Raw genomic sequence first — 23,283 nt, forward strand, 5'->3', positions numbered from 1 at the left:
TTTAATTGATTTAGAAAGTGACATGACACACAGGTCCCTTGTGTCTTTCCTCGTGCCCAGGACCTTTTTGGCCAAGGGACCTTTTGGGCCCTCCCTTGCCCGGGGCCCGGCACTCGGACCAGGTGTTTCCCCCACTGACGGCGGCTCTGATGACGCATGCTTTGTGGGTTCTTCTTCCTTGGCCTGGTTGTCCATATCGCTCTTTTTTTGGGAAAAGGTCTGGACGGTAACTGGGGTGCGGGGTTTTTTTGGCCGTGTTTTCCCCTTTTGTCAAAGCAGACCTGTGTAACGAGAATTTATTCCACAAGTGTAATATAAGCAGCATAAAGGGAACAAATTTACAAGTATGAAGACATCTGAGATTCAATTTCATGTAACACCATCAAAGTGTTTAAATTGAAACTGTAATTTCCTGATGATAGCAGAGCCATCACACTTTTAGTTATTCTTTAGACCAGATCTAAGGATTTTGTGATGTGCTGCAAAAAAAAAAAAAAAAAAACGATTCCAAGTGTTTATGTGTCTTTGTAAAATGACGTACCTCACTCATGCTTTGCCTTCTTGCTCCCTCCTCTCCAGGTCTTTTCTCCAGGTCCTTTGTGACCCGAGCATTCTGGGTGTCTGCATAGATTATAATTTAATACTAATTATAATTATTATTTCAATCTCTTTGATATAAGAAGTAAAATATAAATTTAAAATGTAATCCCTAAATAATAAAAAAATGCAACCACGGTCTGTGTGTTGCCATAGGAGGACTTACCGCCATTCCTCTGCACCCTGTACGGGCTTCAAATGGCATCTCCTGTTTCTTCTTCTATTTCTCTTTTTTGGCATGGCAATCATGACAATCTCACCATCTGCCCCGACACGTTTCAGGACCACTCTTCTCCTCTTTCTCTGTGGACCGAGGTTGTCTGGCCTTTTGCATAAAGATAAAAAAGTTGTTTGAATCTAAACAACTACAGTAAATCATCAATACAGGAAGTGAAACAATACGTACCTTCTGATACCGGCTGAATTGAAATCTTCCCATTTCCTTTTATAGGAGGTTTCCTCTTGTCCTTCAAGCCTTCTTTTTGAGTCTGATTGGTTCTGTTGTAATTTTCACACAGGCTCTTTAAATATGTGGTGGGACTGGGACTCATTTTGGTTGTTGCCATCTTCTTTTTGCGCCTCAGGTGGCAAGTCTGCTGGACCCTCACAGATGTTTTCTTTAATGGCCCTGGACTGAAAAGCTTTCACAGATTTCCTTTGAAAAGCTCTGGCGCAACAAATACTCACCCAGGAAGACTTCTTTATTGCCATTTTGTCCACTCTTGTCCTCTTCCTCTCTGGACAGAGGCTGTCTGTCCTTTGCATAAAGACAACAAGTTGTTTGAATCTCCCGAATCTTAACAGAAACAGTAAATCATTAACACAGGGACGTGATATAACCCCTTACCTTCTGATACCGGTTGATTCCAGATCCTCCGAGCTCCTTTTAGGGAAGGTTTGGAATGGCCTCCAAGCCTTCTCTCAGGGTTTTGCTTAGGTTTACTGGTTTTGTCTTGGGCCTCAAGTGGAATCCTCCATGGCAAAGTCTGCTGGACAAATTCCCCTTCAATGCCCTGGAGGGACCGTACCTTTGGCCTCTTTGATTTTGTTGGACCCCCCATTATTGCTAAGCGGCTAGACTCCAGCTCAGTCTGTCCATTAGTGAAAGTCTGGCCAAGCTTTGCTAATCTCTTTAATGAGAGGATCCTCGTCATATATTCATACTAAAAGAGAATACAGGTTGATGAACATGAGGTTTGACTTATTGGAGTACAAAAAGACCTTCAAGTAGACATATGTGATGGTTGGTGGGGACAGCCATCACTCATGAATAAATGGGCACTGGTTAGCTCCCTTGGTAGAGCAGGCGTCCATATATAGAGGTTCCTTGACGCAGCGGCCGCGGTTTTAACTCTGACCCCGCGCCCTCTGTTTGCATGTCATTCCCCTTCTCTCCCCCTTTCATCTCTAAGCTGTCCTATATAATAAAGGCCTAAAATGCCCTAAGAAATAATCTTTAAAAAAAAATAAGGGTCAGGTGTTTTATATTTGGCGTGCAAGTAAATAAGATGTCCATCACCGCAAATACCGTCATAAACACTGGTGGGGTTATGATGGTCCATTATGTGCCTACTTACCAAACACTGATCAGTCAGTGGAATGATTGAATTTAAAAAGCTAAATACTTCCTAATATATTCAGTAGACTGCTTTAAATGAAATTGATATCATTTCTCATCATTAGTGGAGAAAAGACGCTCACATAAGCTGTCAGTAGTGATGTCCAAGGCAATCTTTCAGTCAACTTTAACTAGCCACAGGGCTTAAAGTGAAAAAAACCCTGAGCCTGCAACTTTTTTTGAAAGGGGGGGGGGGGGGGGGGGTGGGGGTTTTGCAATATTTTGGTTTGATTGAATATGACTCATTTTGATTGCCGCATAACATCAATGTCCTACTACATTACACAATAAGTCCTAATTTTTAAGAAGTAAAAAGTTTTGAATACATTTTTACTTATTCCAACATATATTAAATAAGAGTCAATGTAGATTTTTATATTGCAATAATATCATAATCCTACATTGAATCATTGTGAAAACAAAACTTTGTAGATGTTGTGTTGTTATGTTGTTGTTTGGCCAGGTCATTAAAAAAAAAAAAAATTAGTACATTCATGATTTTGTCCATGTTGACATTAGCTGCGTCATGTACATTTATTAAAAACTTCGCTTTGTTTAGCTTTTCATATACTAGACGTCTAAACTCTGGGACAAGGCCGTTATGTTTAAATACAGGCAGTTAAATAAAGACAGTGGCCATCGTTAATGACAATCGTGTTCCGCTATGACGTGCACACGTTTTGTTTTTATCCCAAACACGGTCGGTCAGTGAAGGCGGGCCCCTACAGTCACAAATGTGGTGTTACACCGGTAACGTGCTCGTAGGACAGAGTGCACGAACCGAAGCTTTGCGACTAGCATCTACTGACTAGCAAGAACGTTCTTACCGCTGCTGCCGTACAGTTAGCATCTTCCTTCAACATATGCTGCAGACGGTGCTCAATTTGAGGCACCAAGTGCTAAACGGCTTTCCGTCTCCACCCTTTTCATTTTTCTTGTCCTCTATTCATGCCGAGCGACATTTGTTTTAAACTCCTTTCTCAACTGAAGCTCTACCTACATTTTTTTAGCCGCTTTCCCCACGGAGACCACACTCTGCACTCTAGCATTTCGGCAAGGACCCGCCCTACTTTGCATCTGATTGGCTAGACTCTCGTTTCATTGGTAGGTGGAAGTTCGATGATTGGGTTAAAACTAGCGCATCAAAAACAAATCCCGCATGCAAGTTCCCAAATTTATTTATTTTTTCCTCATGCCGGAGATCCGGCACGGTGAATACTTTAAGCCCTGTTTATTACTTTGTACTTTAGGAAACACGTAAAATTGGTTTTGGAAAAGGGGTAAATAAAATCATGACAGTTCATTTTGTAACAAGGATACAGATAACAACCATTAGTTTCCAAACTTTTAATGTAAAAGACAAACCACTACAGAATTTGGTGAAGAGGCGAAAACAAGTATTTTGCTCATTTGTCCTTCTCTTTCTGCTCCTTCTCCTTTTTGTCCTTTTCAGCCTTGGCCTCCTCAGCCTCATGTCGTTTGATGAGTTTCCTCGACTTCTTTCTGTTTCAACACCTTGATTTTGTTTTCCCCGTCTTCTCGAGTCAGGTGGGGCAATTTCCACTGAAACAGTCAATGCAATACAGCATTGTTTTATGTATACAGCAAGCAGTTATTATTAATGTTTATCTTAAAAAGGCAACGTTTTGATCAAGAAGATCTTCCTCAGGCAAGTGTGAATAACAAAACAGGCATTTCTTGTAGAGGCAGCAATCAGCTGAATCACCATCTCCTGCTGATCAGTAGCCAGCAGGAGAAACACAATCTCAATACAATGTTAACACAGGATACAATGCAGGCATGTCTTAGTAGGAAAGCACAGGTGTATTCAAAACCATTAATGATGGCTGCATTCCACTTAGGAGAGGCCCTGGTGTTTGCATGTTGACTTACTGAAATAGCTTACTGGGACACTTGATGGAATTTGAGCCTTCGTTAAGGTTATCAATTTTCAGCTGTGCCTACTATGACTAGTCAAACGTCTGCAGTGAAAAAGGTCAATAGTAATATGGCTGATGAGCAGGGAAGTGCTTTCAGAGTATTACTGCCTCTACGAGAAGTACCTGTTTTCACACTTGCCGAGGAGGTGCCTTTTAAGAGAATCCAATTATATTAATGGAGTGTAACAGTGTGCAGACTTTGTGTCCTGCGGTAAGTATTTTAACTGTTAACTGTTATATTACATATAGGAAGTTGGATGCCCTTACTGACTGAACCCCAAGTTGCTCCCCGGAGCTGCTATGGGCTGTCCACTGCTCCTAATTCTTAGGATTAGTGAAATGCAGAGATTGCATTGCATGACAAAAGACATTCATTTTTTTTCTTAAACAATCTTTTCCCAATTTTGCGCTAATGTGGTGTTATTTCCCCAAACAGTATACTACAGTTTTACCATATTTGGGGCAGTAGAACATTCCATTTTTGACAGAGCTAGAAAAGCTCATAAACTGCTCCAATCTCACCTTTCTCTGCTGAGAGCTTGCTGACATCCATTGTCTTGTTGAGGACTTGACAGCCAAAGCCAGAGCAGAAGCCAGACTCATCTCACCCTCTTTGAAGTCCTGCTTCAACATGGACACTGCAGCCTGAGGCCAAGAATCAACACATCAAACAGCACACAGGGAAGAGTATAGCACACATTTACCATGATATATGGATACATTTATTGTACATTGCACTGGCATCCGAGGATTTTGTATTACTACCGACATTTAATATAAACATTAGACCAACAGTACTGGCAGTTCACCATACATTGATATATTTGTGGTGGCCAGCCAGACTAGTGTTAATTTTGTCAGGCGAGACTAAATGTTTCAACGACTCCCCCCCCCCCCCCCCCCCCCCCCCAGACGAGACGATGAGGAGACTGTACCAATGCCGAAAAACGCTGACTTAGACTAAATTTACATGCATTATTGTTGATTATATGTTTTGCATAAAATAAAAACTAAGTTAAAATCTCTCTTCAGAGAACAGAACGAGTGCAGTGGCCGTTTGGAGCATGTGCCTGTTCCAAACAGACCAATTGCTTGGTTCACAGTATTTTTTTTTTTCAATTAAATGTGTTTTTTCTCACAAAGTGTAATGTTTATTACACACATGAACCATGACAAAAAACAAATTGGCAGTACCAAACAGATTTTTTTGGCACCTATAGCACATTGCTCATCACCACAAGCCTGTAAACACAGAGGCTTCAATGAAGAGAATGGAGAGCACTGCAGAGCCCGGGAGCGCTTTAAAACCTATTTTATACAATCTGTTTAAAACTCTCAGAAGAAAGTAGCGTTGATGCAGTGGCTCGTAAAACCAATGAGAATTGAAGTTATTTAAAATTAAATTGGGAACAGGGTGAATTGAGATCACAATTTTATAACGATTAATAGTGCAGGCCTACAATCCCACTAGGGTAATTTAATAAGTTGCAAATATTTTGTTTTCATTTTTGTTCAAGTTAACATATACAGTAACATTTAATTTCTTGTCTTGCATGCAGAAGGTCACAAAGAAGGTAACAGCATCTGGCTGTTTAATAGAATTACAATTTGTGATGTCTTGTTTGTTGAAAGATTATGTTGTGTGCTGTAACTGCCCCTGCACCCATAGCATTGAGAATGGGTGGGCAGATTGCGTATGTAAGCTGTTGTTCAAAGTTGCCAAAAATGTTTGCATTGAAATTATTACACCACTGAAAATATAATCTAATTCTGTGGGAAACACTGTACTGGCTACAATTTTGTTGTTCACAAAAAGGCCCTCTATGACCAGATCAAATCATCTAAGCAACAACCTCAGACCAACTAAGGTGAATATTGTATGCTATTCACATTCACTCCAATATGACACCGTCTGGTGTGTCTGTTAAAATCATCACTTATATTTCATTATACTTGTCATTCCAAACTTACAGCGCTGTTGTTTCCAATACAGGTTGCCTTCCAGCCTCCATAGTTGCCACTGGGGTCACTTTGGTACAACTGGAAGCCGTAGTGTTTGTCCCAGCCCATGTAGAGCAGAGAAACACCAAATGGCCTCTTACCTTTCAAGACAAAAGAATACCAAAATCTGTGGTTTTACACAAAGACGAGAATGTTATGTCAATATTCTTATAGCTTGTATACCAATATGACATTCAAACACATTTTCTTATGTAGCATTAAAGGACAACAACTTGCATTGTGTGCAACCCTTTAGTGCAGAATGAAAAATGAACCGTTGAATAATGTGTTGATCCCAAAGGTGATGTATAATTCAACTGAAGGGATACAGGCAATATAGTAGACAAGCTACCGTGCAACTTACCGCCAAACTGTGTATATGCTTGTTTGATGTCACACAGGGCTGTCACCAACTGCTCGCAGGGGATTGGCTCCTGGTACTGCAATAAATATCTGAAAAAAATGAAACGGGTCAGCAGTTGGTGGTGAATTGGACAAATGGGTAGAAACTGCTGCATTTAGGAAAGTTATCAAATATCTGCAAATTCAGATTACCAGTCGACAGGCTGGTAGTTTGGCAATTTCAGCGCTGAGATGGTTCTACAAATCTAAAGCTTGTACTTAAACTGTATACTTATGCCTATTGTTTTGGAAAAACTGCTCCTTTGGTTATTGGAAAAGTATACTATGGTGTTTTCACTTTGTTTATTAGTTACCATTAAAATATTTTAAGGGAACAAATGGCTGCATTCACTTTTGAGCACATTGAGCTTATAATATTTTACATTCACTGCTATTGGCCAACTAATTAACAAAAAAAAAAAAAAAAAGAGGAAAATACGAGGAACATCCACAACATTAGAGGTTTTGTTATGAAACTCACCTCTGTGCAATTAGCCGCAGCTCATTTGTCAGTACATTAGCATCTGATGTGATCCCAGCAACACTGCAGGCCAAGTCACTGAAAAAAAGATCACACACAAGATCACAGACAGTACAATGTTAGCTTGAAAAAAGGATTACTAAAAGGTTTTCATGAGAAGAATGGGCCAAGTATTGGAGACCCCGCGTATTTCAGTTCACTCACTCATTGAGCTTGTAGATCTTCTCAGAGAAGAAAACCTCATCAAGCAGTTTGTGAATGTTGCGTCTTTCTGCTGCTAAGAGCACTCCGTCATTGGCTAGAATCCCCAGGCATGTTCCAGCGTGACCAATTGCTTCCATTGCATACTCCACCTGATACAGGCGTCCTGTAAAATACAGTCAAAGGTTATGTTGATCAAACCCGGCTAGAAACAACGGAAACCTTATACATCTAAAACACATTGGCCAACAGAAGAAGTTAAGTGACGTAGTTTGACAAAATAATTGTAACTTGAGGTCCACTTACAAGTTTTACCAGAGCTTTTAACTAGATGTCATGGCCTGCATCCCTGAACGGAGTTTGCTCAGCCACCATTCACTGATGAGGACCATGAAATGCAATTGAAAGCTTGAGGGACCTCAAGTTCAAAATATTTTTTTTTTTTAACTACTGTCACAAACTTTAAGAAGAAAAAGTATGTTAAATGGTCTAAATTTAACCCTAACCTCTTAACCTTCACAGACCCAAACCCACTTAAATCATGGAAAACAACGTTAAATTTGACTGAAGATTTAGAACAAAACATAATCCAAATTTCAAAATATATTTACCCTATCAAATGCCAAATCTCTATGTAAATGGCATATAAGAAAAAAAATGCAGTTGTTCATTGTCATGTAACGTTAGTGATTTGGGAATAAATGTAAAAATAAAACAAGACTTGCCTTCAGGGGAAAATATGGTTGTTCGGGAATCATACCTACGAGACTAAACAACAGAGAAAAATCTGCATTAGCTGACTGAAACAAGCAGTTATGTAGCATTTTATGAAAAAGAACTTGAGATATATTTGACGAACACAACAGATAGGTAACGTTACCATTTTTTCCCGTCACTGAAACTGCCCTGCAAAAATAAAACACAAGATATAGCTAGCTAGCTAAGATGATTGAGGAACCAGCAGAAACTAAACAGCAAGACGAAAAACAGTTTACCTTTTACTACATGGCGTTATACAAGTTGTAATATGATGTTTCCTAAAGAAATATCCCCTCACCTAGCTAATTTGACAAATATAAAACTGTTAAGTCTCTGTTAATTTATTTAAACACAATCAACTTTTCATGCATGACAGATAAGTTAGCTAACGTTAGCTAGCTAGCTGCTGCTAAACAGAATGAATCTGCAATATCTGAGCATGCTAGTTTGTTAGCAAGTTAGCCAGCTAGTTACCGGTAGTTCATAATAAGGAAAGTCCTCTGACTGGACACAGTCAAACTGTAGCTAGTTATTTAGCTATACTCTAACACTGTGGTGGAATGAAAACAATACAGTAGGAAATAGTGAAATACTAATACATTACCTTTGTCAAAGATAGCGTAGTTTTCCACAGACTGAGAGGTCCACTACTTTCAGTTTGATGTTTCCTCTAACACGCTAGGGATCCTGTGGCGGTGAAGTAGTAGCTCAGCAGCGCCGCCTTGCAGCGGGAAGACCAATTTGTCTTCTTTGGAGTTTGACGGCAGCCGACATCTGTAAAGTTGCCTTACTGCCACCTTCTGGAACTAATATTTTACTGTTCCACCTGCAAGTCAATTTAATTTACAGTGTCCACCAAAATTGAGCCAATTGTTGTGTCGATAGACAGGTTGGGTCCCTCAGTGGTCTACACTCGATATGTCCAAAACGTTCAAAAATCCCATAGACAGTTAAAAAAAATGGACCAACAGATCCCGTTGCTCTGTCTCTCTAAAAAATCCTCGGAAGCTTCCAGCACCATCTTTTTTTCTGATTTGTATCTCGACAGACGACAGTACAATGTATTACTTATGTCCAGTTCGTTAAAAGAAGTGGAAAATCAAGGACTTTAACACTTTTACTAAAGCGCTTTGTAGATCCCTATACATAGCCACGTTTACAGAAATATGAATCGTTCTAAATACTCTATCTTCTTGTTTAGCTTTATTTTAGCACTTCTAGTTAAAGTTCTCTTTTACTATATTTTAACAAAATAAGGACAGTTATGTTATAAATAATTATGTATGATAATAAAATGGTGCTGTTCCTTAATTTGTTTGTTTTGTGATTGATTGATGTGAATGCAAAGTCCTCTTTTTCTCTCTCTATTCAACTAGTATATTGGGCATTTGTCATTATTTCTTGACAATTTACAGACTAAATACAATACTGGGGGTGGTAGTAGCTCAGTCCATAGGGAGTTGGGTTGGGAACCGGAGGGTCACTGGTTCAAGGCCCTGTACGGACCAAAGTATGGTGGTGGACTGGTAGCTGGAGAGGTGCCAGTTCACCTCCTGGCCACTGTCAAGGTGCTCTTAAGCAAGGCACCAAACCCCCAACCGCTCGGGGCGCCTTTTTACATGGGTAGCACCCTCACTCTGACATCTCTCCATTAGTGCATCAGTCCTGAGCATGTGTGTGTAATTCAGGCCTGTGTGTAATAACAACAGAGTGAAAAGTGTAGTTTCCCCTTGTGGTCAAAAAGGGGGGAAAAAAACTTTTTTTATAAAGTATAAAAAAAATAAAAATAAAAAAAAGACCTTACGAGATACAGCCATTAGACAGGCTGTAGGACATTCAGCTAAACAAATTCAAGAGTAGCCTATACTGAAACTGCTCATAATTATATGAAGGGTTTATTTGAAAAAAAAGATGTCTCCCGTCATCATTTATTTTACAAAATCTATATTTTGCAATATCAATCCTACTTGTGTTGGTTTGTATTGGGCTTTTGTCTCTTTTTTTTCCCCTCAGATGAACTCATATGTATTTACTTATTTTCCTTCTCTAAAATAAATAAAAAATCTTTACTTATGTAAAATCACTAATACTACATTGTATAAATACTTTGTTGCAAGTAAGAATCCTCCATTAAAGCAAAAAGTATTAGCATCAAAATAATTACACAAATAAAAACTCATTATGCAGTATGGCACATTTATATATAATTTATATTACTGGATTATATTTGTGGATGCATTAACACTTAAGCATCACTTTAATGTTGTAGCTGGTAAAGGTTGGGGACATTTAATTATTTGATACACTGCTGCCTAGCTTAGCCTATAATAGTCAGGATGAAAAATTAACTTTTTTGTCCACCCGTCAAATGACTAGTGAACGTTCACATTTTACCAGCCACTCAATAGACTACAATTGCCAATTAGGTTATACACCCTGATAATAATACATCATTATTTATTCATTTGTTACATGTTGTTTTATAATCTAAAACTAATGTTCTCAAATACATATAGTGGAGTGGAGTAAAAAGTACGTTTGCTTTCGAAATGTAGTGGAGTAGACGTATAAAGTTACAGTGGAAATACACGTAAAGCACACGTACCTTTCCACCACTAGTTACATGATGGATGTGAGACGTGGTGTTTCCCTCCAGGCCTGGTAGACGGCAGTAAGGAAATAACTGAATGGATCATAACGTGTCAAATAAAAGAAGAAGAAGCTCTGCTGTGTCGGCCATTGGTTGTTTCAGCTACGTGCCCTTTGAATCTGAATGGGATGCGAGTTACGTAGCTGACTCGCTAGGAGGTGGCTAGCTAAGTACTTACCTCGTTATAATATATTTAAGCAACTGAATGACGACACGTGGAATTGCATATTTTTTGACTGATGACATGCTATTTAAAGTCTAACCAACATCGCCATTACCTTGTAATACACATCTGTCTGAACGAGGTAAGTGCAAGCAACCCGTGCCGATGCTAGCGCTAGCTACATAACTCAGGCCTAGCTCAATGTTAGCTAACACAAGTTTAAATCACACTGGCATGTCCAGCAGATGATGACAGGCACGTTTTTATTTAACACCCGGTGTTGTCATTGTTTGACTTGCTTTGTTGGGTTCATAACGTTGGGTTCATAACGTGTTATAACCGTTTACCAACACGACTGCTGCTGCTTCCGTAACACTACCGTAACACGGTGTCCTCTGGCCGGCCGGTGTGTCCACTAGGGTCAAGTACAAACCAAAGACTGTATGTACAGTCCAAACGGGTGGAGTTGTAATGGTGTTTAGCTAGAATGCCAAAAGCTCATCCATGCCTAAGATCAACGTCAGCAATGGCCATAGACAAACAATAGTCAAACAATTGCTTGGTCTGTCAAATGCCATAAAATTGTGGGGAAATTCTCAAAATCAATTAAGACCCAAACATGACGCCATCACGTCTTGTTTTGTTCCTGATGTCAATATTAACAGTCTATTTGGAAATTGTGTACAGGTGTTCTCATTATTTGCATACATCAGAGGGTTGATTTCACATATTATTTGGAGAATTCCAGGTCGATCTCAACATTGTTTTATTTGTTTTTTAATTTGTAGTACAAGACAAATAAAAACAATCAGTGCAGTCTACTCCAAGTTATCCTCCTGCTAGAGTTAGCATCCAACAGGTTTAAACAGGGCAAGTTTTAAACATGTTTTTAGCCTCTTAACATGCTAAAAAAGTCATTACCAGTGCTTAGTCATGTGCAGTTATTCCTTCCAAGAGAGAACCGTGACTTTGACTGCAGTAGATGTGACACACATTTAAAAAAAAAAACAAAAAAAAAAAACAGAGCTACATGTTGAAATTGACCGTAATTCTCTTTTATGTTATTTCCAATTTAGTTTGTCTTTGTTTGTAGACCTGTCAACAGGATTCCGGAAAGATGTACAAATTTGGGGACACTTGGTTGAAAGTTGTAGCATGGCCCACGGAAGAAGCCATTAACATAAATTTTTAAGCAGATACCCAAACTATTGTGGGCAGAGTTGCAAATCAAAGGACAATGACAATTTTGGATTGTTTGTAGGATGTTTCCATTAATACAATGGAGCCACCATCCAATATGTAAGTTATTTAATATGCTATTTATGCTGTCAGGCAGGAATCAGTCTGATGAGGGGTCACCTACAGCTGGCAGGATGCAAGAGAAAAGGAACATCCAGATCATCGAGTGGGAGGACCTTGACAAAAGGAAGTTCACTCTTTCGGGGTGTTCATGACGATGACCATCCGGGCCACCGTCTACCCGGCCACACTCATTCGCACTCGGCTGCAGGTGCAGAGGGGCAAGTCACTCTACAGCGGCACTTTTGACGCCTTCTTCAAGATTCTGGGACAGAGGGCGTTCGAGGCCTTTATCGCGGCTTTATGGTCAACACCTTCACACTCATCTCAGGCCAGGCTTACATAACCACCTATGAGCTGGTGAGGAAGTATGTCTCCCAGTATTCTGAGGACAATACGGTCAAGTCACTGGTGGCGGGCGGCTTCGCCTCCCTGGTTGCTCAGAGCATCACTGTTCCTATAGATGTTATCTCTCAGCAGCTAATGATGCAGGGCCAAGGGGAGCACCTCACCCGCTTTAGACTCAACTTTAACACAGAGACTGGAAAGCCCAAAAAAGTGTTCGGCCAAACCAGAAACATCATGGGTCAGATTTTTGCGGCTGATGGATTCAGGGGCTTCTACAGGGGATATGTGGCTTCTTTACTCACATATATCCCAAACAGTGCTGTCTGGTGGCCTTTTTATCATTTTTATGCTGGTAAGTTTTCTAATATAAAAGTAAAGCTAAAGACAGCTCTGCACTTCCTTTTAAAAACCATAAGCTTGTCCCTGTCTTATCTCTGGATGTCTATGTTCCAGTGCATTTGTACATCTGTACTGTGAGAATGAATACACCAGTCCTTGCCATGTGGTTAATCAAGTATCTGTATACTATGTGTAATGTTCTACAGAGCAACTTTCTCAACTGGCTCCCAGTGACTGCCCTCATCTAATTCTACAAGCCATGGCTGGACCTCTGGCTGCCGCTACTGCCTCAACTGTCACCAACCCAATGGATGTGGTCAGAGCCAGAGTGCAGGTAACTCATTTACTGTGCATCTATCAGGCAGAGTTTGGGGCTGCTGTCTTAAATGACCGTTACACAGCCCAGTAAAACTCAATACACATAGTTATTGTTTGATTTTCAAATTTTTGACATATGCCAGTATCCTGAGATCAATGGCATGTAGCTTGTAAAAGCTGGCAGAAAAGTTCCCTAAAGTGCACAATCCATTAGGTCTAGTTAGTGACAGGTGACATGGCCAAAACATTTTCCACTATTATTTAGTGCTGTCAAACAATTAAAATATTTAATCGCGATTAATCACATTAATGTCATGGTTAACTCGCAATTAATCGCACATTTTAATCTATTCTAAATGTCCCTTGATTTGTTTTTGTCCTATTTTTTTTCTCATTTTAATGCTCTTATCAACATGGAAAAGTGGATTGGCAAATGATTTTTTTATTGAAAACAACATTGGTATATAGCCTACTGTCCTGTTCAATTTCAAACGTAACATTCTCACACAGTGTAACACTGTCCATCAATAAAAGGGTGAAAAAATAAACACACAGATCACTTTGGTCTTGTTAATGGAACATTTAGCAACTTTTAAAAAGCAAACTTTTCATCCAGAATCTTACTGGCATCCATTTCGCCGTCTGGCGCTCGCCATCCACTCAAAACGGAACGTTACTACTCTTTGGCCGGCTGCCAAGGCCAAACAAGTGTGGTCGGCATGCCTGTTGTTTTGTTTCCGGTCTAGCTAGATCCGGTGGGTGTTGTAGTTTTTTCTAACGTTACTAGTTGTTGCAACAGCAAGTGTAAAAAAACTACAAAGTTTGCTTGGCCAAAAAGAACATTAATCTCGTGATAAAACAATTGACGCCATAAAAATGGGTTTGCGTTAACACGTTTAAGTGACAGCAGTACTATTATATTTCAAGATGTGTGTAATTCTTTGACTGAAGATAACTAATTGTGTTTGTAGACATTTCACATATCATGCAAAAACTAAAATTTTAATTAAAGAAATGTTTCAAAATACGTCATCCAGCCCTAGGATAAGTTGTGATTCTAGTTTGTGGTTTGAAATAGGAGCATGTACTGTGTGTGTTTTGTTTAGGTTGAAGGGAGGTCTTCAGTCATCGAGACGTTCAGGCAGCTAATCAAAGAGGAGGGCTGCTGGGGATTGACCAAAGGACTGTCGGCACGCATCATCTCATCCACACCCACTGCCCTTGTCATGGTGGTCGGCTACGAGACGCTAAAAAAACTGAGTTTGCGGCCGGAGCTGGTGGACTCGAGACACTGGTAGAAGAAACCTGGACAGACGATACACGGACCATGTGCCATTTTTCCTAAGTTAGACTTCCTGGGAAAACACTGGATGAAAGAAAAGTTAGTTTTCAATAACAATGTGGGGAACAAAATTGTATCAAGCCACTTCAAAACACGCATTGCCTGTGTATAAGACCATGAACATGTGTCCATACCAACAAATTAGTATCAGGTTTACAGTTTACATCGCTGCTTTCATTCACTTTAGATGAGACGGAGCGGCCATTCGCTGCAGGAGAAAGAAAGAGAAAAGGGACTGTGCTTAAACTTGATCAAGGAAACAGTCAGCTGTGGCACAAACTCCTGGGCAGTTAAGTTATTGTGTTCCTTATTTTTACCCTCATAGTTTTTTTAAAACTTTCTTGTTGCCCCGATAGAGGCAGTGAGGTTTACTGTACAGGGTTTCTCACACCGCCTCAACACGGACTGCCCAGTCTGATACCTATTACATGATTGGCCACCGCAGGAGGACAGCGGGTTGCGTTTCTCCATAAATTGAATCTTACTCAACTTTGCACCACAGGCCGCTGAGATTTGTTTTGGCTCCTCCCTGCGGCCCCTACCGCTGCAGCATGAATGGAAAGACCTGGGTTTTTCGCCAGACTGCCTGACAACCGTGTGAACGCAGCCTAACAGGGTTGGCATTTATTTTATTTTTGTTTTTTTACACAAGTTAAAGTGTTGACTAAAATGTTTAAACACTGGAAGATACGGACCTTGCAATGACTCATTTTACACGCTCTACAAACATGTTCCAGCATCTTTGCAGTGGAGAAAAGTGGAATTGATTGCTTGCCACATGGTTACTGTTAGAGCCCGGCCGATAAGGATTTTTAAGGCCGATACCGATACGAATATTTGGTTATTTAAAAATCCGATATGTCGATATATCGGCCGATATATAATTAAAAATTTTAAAAAAAAAAATCCAGAACATTAACAGATTTCCCTAACATTAGTTATTTGTAGTTATTTATGAGTTCTCACTAAAATAATATAATAATTTGTTTTATACACACACACACACACACACACACACACACACAAATATATATATAATGTAAAAAATGTATAGAAATACAAATTTAAGATATGAAACTTAAAGTTCTTTGAACAAAAACACTAACAAAAAAATGAATCAGTGTTGCCAACAGGATGTTGTAGAACGCCCTCTGGTGGACAAACTATGCAATGGCAACACTCAACATGGTTGACAGTCTGTTTTTATTTTTTAAATAATAATTTAAAGAAAAACTTTTTATTTAATTAAAGAAATGGCCATTATAAATACCAATCCGAATAGATCGGGAAATGCCTAATATCGGTTGGGCTCTAGTTATTGTGTTCGTGCTCTCTCAAAGCCAAACGCTGTTGGTCCACATAAAAAGTAACTGGTTTGGATCAGGGTTCAGAGAAAGGTCATATAACTTATGATGACACATTTTCCAAAGCGTGTGTTTCCTTCTGCGTGCTATACTGGCTTCTCTATGTAGTTCCTTTCTTTTGGCCTTTTTAAAATTGCTGCCTTCATAGTGTAATCAAGACCATCTGCTTTTGTTTTGTGGAACGTGTGTAAGAAGAAGAACAGTAGGAATTAGAAGCTGTATATCATGGCAGCCTTTGTTCCGTATTTTATTTACAGTTGTGTTGTTTGCTGCACAAACTGAGTCAAAATAAATTGACAAATTCCATGCGGGCAGTACAATAGTTTATCAGCATTTTTGTAACTCACTAGCATGCTGTCTCTTTAGCACTGTGGAGCATAATGTAGTGATCAAGCTGGGTATTATGTGCCTAATTTGGTGTACTACTAACTTGGGAGTTGAGCACAACGGAAGTATTTCATTTAAAAAGTGAGGGAAGAAAGATTAAAGGACAGTAAGCACAACTAATGCTGTTTTCCTCTTGTGACCGTAAACGTTTGAGTGCAATAATGTAAATGTTTTATCCTTTTCGGCACAAAATGTACTTGTATGTTTCTGGTAAACTGTGTAAATAACATGTCTTTAAAGAATGCTGTATACCTAATTTATTTCCGTCACATTTTCGGGGATTATGACCACAGAATTGTCCCAACTTCAAAATATCATTGTTTATTTTAAACGTGTTTAGGATGATTAACATGGAGTGACTCATTTAGTTAGTTGCTTTTTTATTTTGTTTTTCCAAATGGTGTTTTAGAAAAGGGGAAGATAAAATGTCACTGTGGGTATTACTTTGACAGAGAAAGGAGAATGGCAATGAGCTGTTTTAGTTTGATTGGAGGCAAATTCCTTAATCTGAGTTTATTGAAATGAAGCCATAACGTCCCATAAAGTTTTTTGACATTATAAATAAATCTGCTCAGGCCATGCCAAGATGAGTTAGGAACTGAAATTGACACCTGATGAGTACATGGTAGATTCCTTCACACTTCTTTAGGTCAATCATCCAGAACACAGTGTGGAGTTTCCATTTTCTTTGCACAACTCTCCGTAAATCAAAGTGTGATTATGTTCTCAGAGATTAGTATTGTAAATCACGAGTCTACTCACGTACAGAATACCATTCCTATCACCTGCCAGTTTTAGTCTTGGTTTATCTATTTGGTAAATAAAACATCAAGGCTGCTAAACAAAATGTCAGTTTGTGTTTCTACTGCTTTCTACCCATTTAGTCAATGCTGTGTTTTTTCTAATTCATCGTTGGCTTTAAAAAAAATATTACTTTGATCAGCAGATGTCTCATCAAGTCATTTTCTTTGAATCTGTGAATATCTTTCTAACTATCCTCACATTTATAAAACCAAGGACACAGATTTGTATTCTGTGCGCAGGGTTTAGTTTTTATTTTTATTTGCAGTGTTAAACTATTTTTATCTTTTCAACATGAACATAGACTGTGTGAACCCGCCCACTCTGCCTGCAGCTCAGTCTGGAAACCTTCAGTTTAATTCTCCTACTTTAGTTCACAATTTTGCGGGAACCAATCACAAACTGGCTTATCTACCTGGCACGCTATTGGCTGGTTTACACGACGACAATAGAAAAGTGACCAATCAGCTTCTTTTTTACACTCAACATGACAGCAGCCACCGAACGGTACCAAAGCACAGCACAGTTGATGCTGCTGTCGCTCATACCCGATCGTTGCTCTGATTGGTTGAAGGACTATCCAATAGCGTACAGAGTCATTTGATCTATGCCTGTTGGTCACGCCTCTTGCAGAGAAAATACAGAGCAGACTCCCCAGACCAACGCTCAATCTCAAATCTATTGAGCTGACTTGGTCTAGACCAGACTAACATGAACACATACCATAGACAAAGCTATTTGAGGAAGAGCCCTTAAATTAGGTTTAGTAAAAAAAAAAAAAAAAAAAATGTAACCAGTAAATGTGCTGAATGAGACTTATCCTGTTGAAAATTAAACCTGGCATCCCTATCTGGTGGACACACTGTTCTGGATAAGCTGTTCCTCGTATCTATGGCAATTTCTTCTAAATTATTAGCCAATGTATAGGATATGCCAATATTGATATGCGTGTGATAAGATCATCTGACAGACAGCTACAGCTGATCAGACATGAAAACAATAATGGCAAAGCTTTAGCAGACAACTTTTAAAATTTGTGGTGCAGTGATAGTTTAGACAAGACAAATAAATAAATAAATATTGGACTAAATTAAAAATATAAAAAGCGATCAGGGGGATGTTTCTGCAGTAGTCTTGATGCACAAAAATTACATAAGAACATTATATTCAAGTGGAGCAGCATGTGTGTAAGATGAGGCTTTGTGTGAACTAGCATTAAGAAAACGTGCGTTCCTCAGGGAGTTGATTGGGCAGTTTCGAAGCTCTGGGAGGACCAATGCTTTGCTTATTAGGTGTGTGGCCTTAGGGAAGTGGTTTAAATGCAGGATAGCACTTAGCGACACCGGAAAACTAAAGGAGATATATCAGTGAAGGAAAGGATAAACAAAATAGCCCAAATATCCTGCTATGTAAGATTATGTTATAAGCTAAATGGGGCCCTTTGTTACAGTTACCTGTCAAGCCTCCTACTCACCAACAACAGATACATATACTATATGACTAACTTGTTATGTAATTTACAATATGATGGACTATTTGCTACATATAATGTAGAATATAAACTATATAACGTTCTATCTCTGTTATTTTATGTATGTAGGTTTTTCCTTTTGAAAACCCCTAAAAATTAAGCTTTGGGGGGAGAAAAAGGCAAAAGTTAATATGTTTCCTTGATGTTCTCGTAACTGTAGGGCGTCTATATGTCTTACTGAAGGTGACATTCTGACACTAATGGTCCTATGTCATTATGTCAGTTAGGTAATGAGATGAAAGGATCTACTGAGGCATAGTTTTGTCTGATGATTGCCCATAAAACAGGGTTAACTCATATATTACATGCATTTTACGTCACATTAAACCTTTTAAATCCATCAAAATACCAGAAGAAACCAACATACACATTAAAAATCCTATGTAATTTTCATAAACATGCGAATGATGGCAGCAGACGATGCTCTCACATCCCACATTTACCCCCCCCATACTTGTCACAAATCCTCAAACTTTTCCCCTCGCTTTCCCTTTTTCAAATAAAACCACCCAGAGACCAACAGTCAACTCTTCTGATAAATGAGACAAACAAGGAGGCCTATTAAAGCGGCCGCTTCACGTTGGGATGACGGAGTGCTCCCTGCTCTGCTCTACACATTAATTATCAAGTTGTGTCTGGAAGGCACTTTGTCAAAAAGAGTGATGAGGGGCTGTCAGAGGGGAAACAAATCTGACTTGGCCGGGGTTAAAGGAAGGGCCTCCCATTCTCATGGGATGTGATGGCGGAAGATGGGCGTGTGCGCATGCAGGATAAAAGGTGGGATACAGAGGATCGACAGAAGAAATGCATTGAAAAGACGGTGTTGTGTAATCTTCTTTCCAGCTTTGGACAAACAATTGAGTAGAAAAGCAGCAAAAGTACAATGAAGTTTTAGAAAGGAGCTTCCACTATCTATGTCTTCAATAGCAGTGAAAAAGACAAGAATGGATTCACTGCATACATACAAAAATGTCATCTTTAAAGAAGAAACTTCACATATTCCAACTATGGCTTTAAACAGTACTCATGTATGTTGAATTTTGGTTGCTGCAATTGTTCCTCCTCTCTAGAAGTAAGCTGTATCCTTTAGCTTCAGCTGAACTTTAAATACATTTTTACACAGAACTCTGTTCTGTGTAAAAACTGTTCATCATATCTGTGTGTGTCTCAAACCAGTAAAAAAATGACTAAAAACATCTGCACCACTGTTTCCCCATTAACACTGTGGATAGTTTTTTTTAAACTGTTCTTTCTACCAGCTAAATAATTCCTATGAAACAAGGTATGTGGATTTTCAACACTGTTTCTGGAAAAAAACAGTACTGGGGTGGAGGCAGAAAACTCAAGAGACGCATATTTCAAAACTTGGGCAAATAAAACCAAAAGTATATGCATGGCTAGATATAATTGGAGGTATCTAGTGGAAGAGAAACTATGTTTTGTCTTTTTTTTTCTTGTCCTAAACTGTCCATTTACAAAGAAAGGATGCCAACCTAAGCGTGTAAAGTGTCTTTGAGTGTCTAGAAAAACGCTATAAAAACAAGATGATTATTATTATCATTATTATTAAGTTCCACTAAACATCAGTCAGATCAGATGATGAGATGAGACATCAAGACCATCCAACGGAACCATAATTCAGCACCATCGTTAATAGTCTCTAATGAGAAAAAACCATTAACTGTGTGTGTGTGTGTGTGTGTGTGTGTGTGTGTGTGTGTGTGTGTGTGTGTGTGTGTGTGTTGTGTGTGTGTGTGTGTGTGTGTGTGTGTGTGTGTGTGTGTGTGTGTGTGTGTGTGTGTGTAATTAATGCGTGGGAGAGGAGGCTGAGGTAAAGTGGGTTTGGTCTGCCATGTGGGATCACTGCACACAGGGAGGAGAGAGAGAGAGGGAGGAAGAGAGAAAGACCCTGAAGAAAAGAGAAAGGAGGAGACAGACGACAGGAGACGAAAGGCTGACACACATTGAAAACCCCACAAGAAAAATGCCCAATTTTGCAGGGACATGGAAAATGAAAAGCAGCGAGAATTTTGAAGAGTTGCTCAAAGCTCTGGGTGAGGACAATTTACTCTTTTTTTTTTCCTATGAAGGTTTTTTAGGTTGGAAATTGTTTTTTTATTATCATCCTGAAAATGAAAGAGGTGTATTATCTGTAGAAAATGTAAAAACAAAAATGAGGAAGACACTAAAATGTGTCACACTTGAAGAACAAATTATTCATAGATTATAAGCATCTTAGATGGTGGAAACAGACAAACATTGGAAAAATTCACCAAAAAAAAAAAGAAAAAAGAAGACAATTAAGGCTTTCCACTATGTTTCCACCAATCCACTGTCTTTCATTTTGACTTCATAATAGCACAATGGTTTTCATATGGAAGTATGGTTGCAGATGACAAATTCAAAACCAAAGCTGCTTGTTTGAAAGACTACAGGGTTTTAACTACAGGACGAGACAACAACTTATGTATTGTAGTTGCGTTTATATGATGGACTCATGATTATGGATGGAAATCCGACTGAAGCCTCCTCTCATCTGAATGTTTGCACTGGAACTGTGACAGCAGGAGTTTATAGCTTTTCCACTCATTTGGAGGACAGAATCTATCATGATCTACAGGAGAGCTAAACAAGCAGCATTCCTCCCCCTCATCACCTTGTCACTGCAGCCTCCATATTTGCAACATCTGCTGATAACAATCTCAGTTGCATCTGGTAGAGGATCTTTTTCTTTTAATATGAAAACCAATGGCTTCATACCGGAAAATCTTCTGACATCTAAAACAAGATATGTTTTTACTGAGATACATAACTCTGCATTTTTTTGACCCTCTTGTAAATAAGCCAAGTTTCATGTCTGAAACAGAAACTCAGATTTTTTTGGCGCCAGAGGCGGGCAGAAAAAAAAATGTGAGGTGACAACGCAATGTCAGGATGATAAAATATGGAGGAAGTACGTAGATCTAATACTGAATGGCAACTGATGGGAACAAAGTTTTTTTGTACATCAGCATCATAGGTTACAGACTAATCAGATCTATTTCATACTTCTACGAAGTGTACTGTAGGCTCACAGGTAGCTTCGTCCATTTTCAGGTGTGAATGCCATGCTGAGGAAGGTAGCGGTGGCAGCTGCGTCCAAGCCACATGTGGAGATAAGACAGAATGGCGAGCACTTCTACATCAAGACTTCTACCACAGTACGCACCACAGAGATCAACTTCGTCGTTGGAGCGGAGTTTAATGAGGAGACGGTGGACGGCAGAAAGTGTAAGGTAATCCAACTAAACAGTAAGAACTGCACATGATACACAAGAACAGATATTATTATACTTTCTACTTATGCTTGATACTTTCTATCAATTCAACTGTCTTTCTGACATCTAAGTATGAAGGAGTAAAAAAATTACATTATAGAAGGATGATGTGACTTTGTAGCTCGTTGTATTGAGTGGTGAGGATTCCCACTAGCACCTAAACACATCATTCTAGAAGTCTTCTGAAAAACTGTCCAAACATCCAAATTATTATCAGGGTTTTTTATACTTTGTCAAAAAAAAAACCCAACTGTGACTAAGTGCAGGTTAAAGGGGTACCCAACGTTGCAATTTTATTAAATTGTGAGAAACAGATTGAAAAAAGAATTGCTTAAAATCAAAAGAATATCACAACCTTTAGTCCCTAGTTTCCAAAACCACTAGATGTACATTTCCCATAATGCAATTCAATACTAATGACCCTTTCAGCCTGGTAAATGCAAAGAGGGAAGGGTTATTTTTTCAGACTTTAAACAGTTTCTCCAGAGCCCCAGATAAGATGACACAACACAGGCAGCTTATGTTCCTTGTGACGAGTAAACTGAAGTTCATGTGTTAGAATTGGTGGAGTGTCCCTTTAAGTCTCATATTTTACTGAAATTAAGGGAAACCAGGTCAAAGGAAGTAGATAAAGACTGCAGTGAAAAAAATCTTAAAAGTGTCATTTTCCAGCTAAAAACCTCCCTTGGAGACTAATGGTGAGAAACAAAGGCTCTCTACCGTCGACCTCTCATCTGTCACTTTGCGGATTTTTACAGAGTTTGGCCACTTGGGAAACGGAAAACAAGATTTACTGCAAACAGGCACTACTGAGCGGGAATGGCCCAAAGACGTTCTGGACCCGAGAACTCAACGGGGACGAACTCATACTGGTGAGTAGTTTGTTTTAGATTTGAGCTTACTGTAACTAGAAATATGGTGATGAATAAGTGAGAGAGTGATACATGCAGCTGTGTAGACTCCAATTAATCAAATGTATAAAGCATTTATGATTCAGTGTCTCTTCAGGATCAATCCCTTGTTCCTCTTTCTAGAAAAAATGGTTAGACGTTTTCTCTAGTTTTCTTTTGTAAAATTGTGGTTCCCAAAAGCATCAGCTTGAAGACGGATGTCTACACAATGACTCCCACTTTCAACTAAAGACCAATGGACAGATGTTGAGTGGGATGAGGTGTCAAATTTAGAGGTCACTGTCTTTACACATAAGCCATTTCCTGTTTCTTTCTGCCAATAAGAAAACAGGGATTGGTCCAAGGGGCAGTCCTCAATTCATGTCCAAACACACTGTTCTTTCAGTCCGGTGGTTGCCTATGTTAGTTTCTATTTTGGGAAATACGCATATTCACTTTTTATTTTGGCAAAAGTTAAGGAGAAGGTTGCTCTCTCTCTCTCTCTAAAAATGAAACTACACCCACGGCCAGTTAG

General features: G+C 39.2%; 3 protein-coding genes and 1 long non-coding RNA gene across 4 annotated transcripts; 2 read left to right on the forward strand and 2 right to left on the reverse strand.

Moving 5' to 3' along the window:
* Window positions 1–727: 727 nt before the first annotated feature.
* On the reverse strand, window positions 728–15,959 carry LOC116674435 (uncharacterized). Its single transcript, XR_004328101.1, has 3 exons — window positions 15,878–15,959; window positions 15,553–15,559; window positions 728–737 (listed from the first exon to the last, which is right to left on the reverse strand). It is a non-coding gene; the product is annotated as an uncharacterized LOC116674435 (long non-coding RNA).
* Window positions 3,550–8,867, reverse strand: LOC116674434 (proteasome subunit alpha type-4). Its single transcript, XM_032506913.1, has 9 exons — window positions 8,604–8,867; window positions 8,121–8,146; window positions 7,966–8,008; window positions 7,244–7,406; window positions 7,040–7,117; window positions 6,521–6,609; window positions 6,127–6,257; window positions 4,678–4,800; window positions 3,550–3,778 (listed from the first exon to the last, which is right to left on the reverse strand). The coding sequence occupies exons 2-9, from the start codon at window positions 8,121–8,123 to the stop codon at window positions 3,686–3,688; spliced, it is 723 nt and encodes a 240-aa protein (XP_032362804.1). The 5' UTR covers window positions 8,124–8,146; window positions 8,604–8,867; the 3' UTR covers window positions 3,550–3,685.
* On the forward strand, window positions 10,723–15,242 carry LOC116674433 (solute carrier family 25 member 44-like). Its single transcript, XM_032506912.1, is given in 6 exon segments — window positions 10,723–10,954; window positions 12,149–12,243; window positions 12,246–12,377; window positions 12,380–12,811; window positions 13,005–13,132; window positions 14,223–15,242. Coding segments are annotated over 5 exon segments (942 nt in total). The 5' UTR covers window positions 10,723–10,954; window positions 12,149–12,185; the 3' UTR covers window positions 14,415–15,242.
* A 4,414-nt stretch (window positions 15,960–20,373) lies between the features above and the next one.
* LOC116674436 (cellular retinoic acid-binding protein 1-like) lies at window positions 20,374–22,730 on the forward strand (the record flags this gene model as incomplete). Its single annotated transcript, XM_032506914.1, has 3 exons — window positions 20,374–20,595; window positions 21,638–21,816; window positions 22,617–22,730. Coding segments are annotated over exons 1-3 (495 nt in total), but the record flags the coding sequence as incomplete, so codon positions are not given.
* Between the last annotated feature and the right edge of the window lie 553 nt (window positions 22,731–23,283).

Source organism: Etheostoma spectabile, unplaced genomic scaffold (genome assembly GCF_008692095.1).
Source record: "Etheostoma spectabile isolate EspeVRDwgs_2016 unplaced genomic scaffold, UIUC_Espe_1.0 scaffold00000255, whole genome shotgun sequence".
NCBI classification, from domain to species: Eukaryota; Metazoa; Chordata; class Actinopteri; order Perciformes; family Percidae; genus Etheostoma; species Etheostoma spectabile.

Bases quoted from the DNA above. Each gene is read 5' to 3' on its own strand.
- LOC116674434 (XM_032506913.1), bottom strand. The intron at 6,610-7,039 runs GTGAGTTTCATA...CATTTTTTTCAG, and splicing joins CTGCGGCTAATTGCACAGAG to ATATTTATTGCAGTACCAGG. The intron at 3,779-4,677 runs GTGAGATTGGAG...TGACTGTTTCAG, and splicing joins CAAGCTCTCAGCAGAGAAAG to TGGAAATTGCCCCACCTGAC.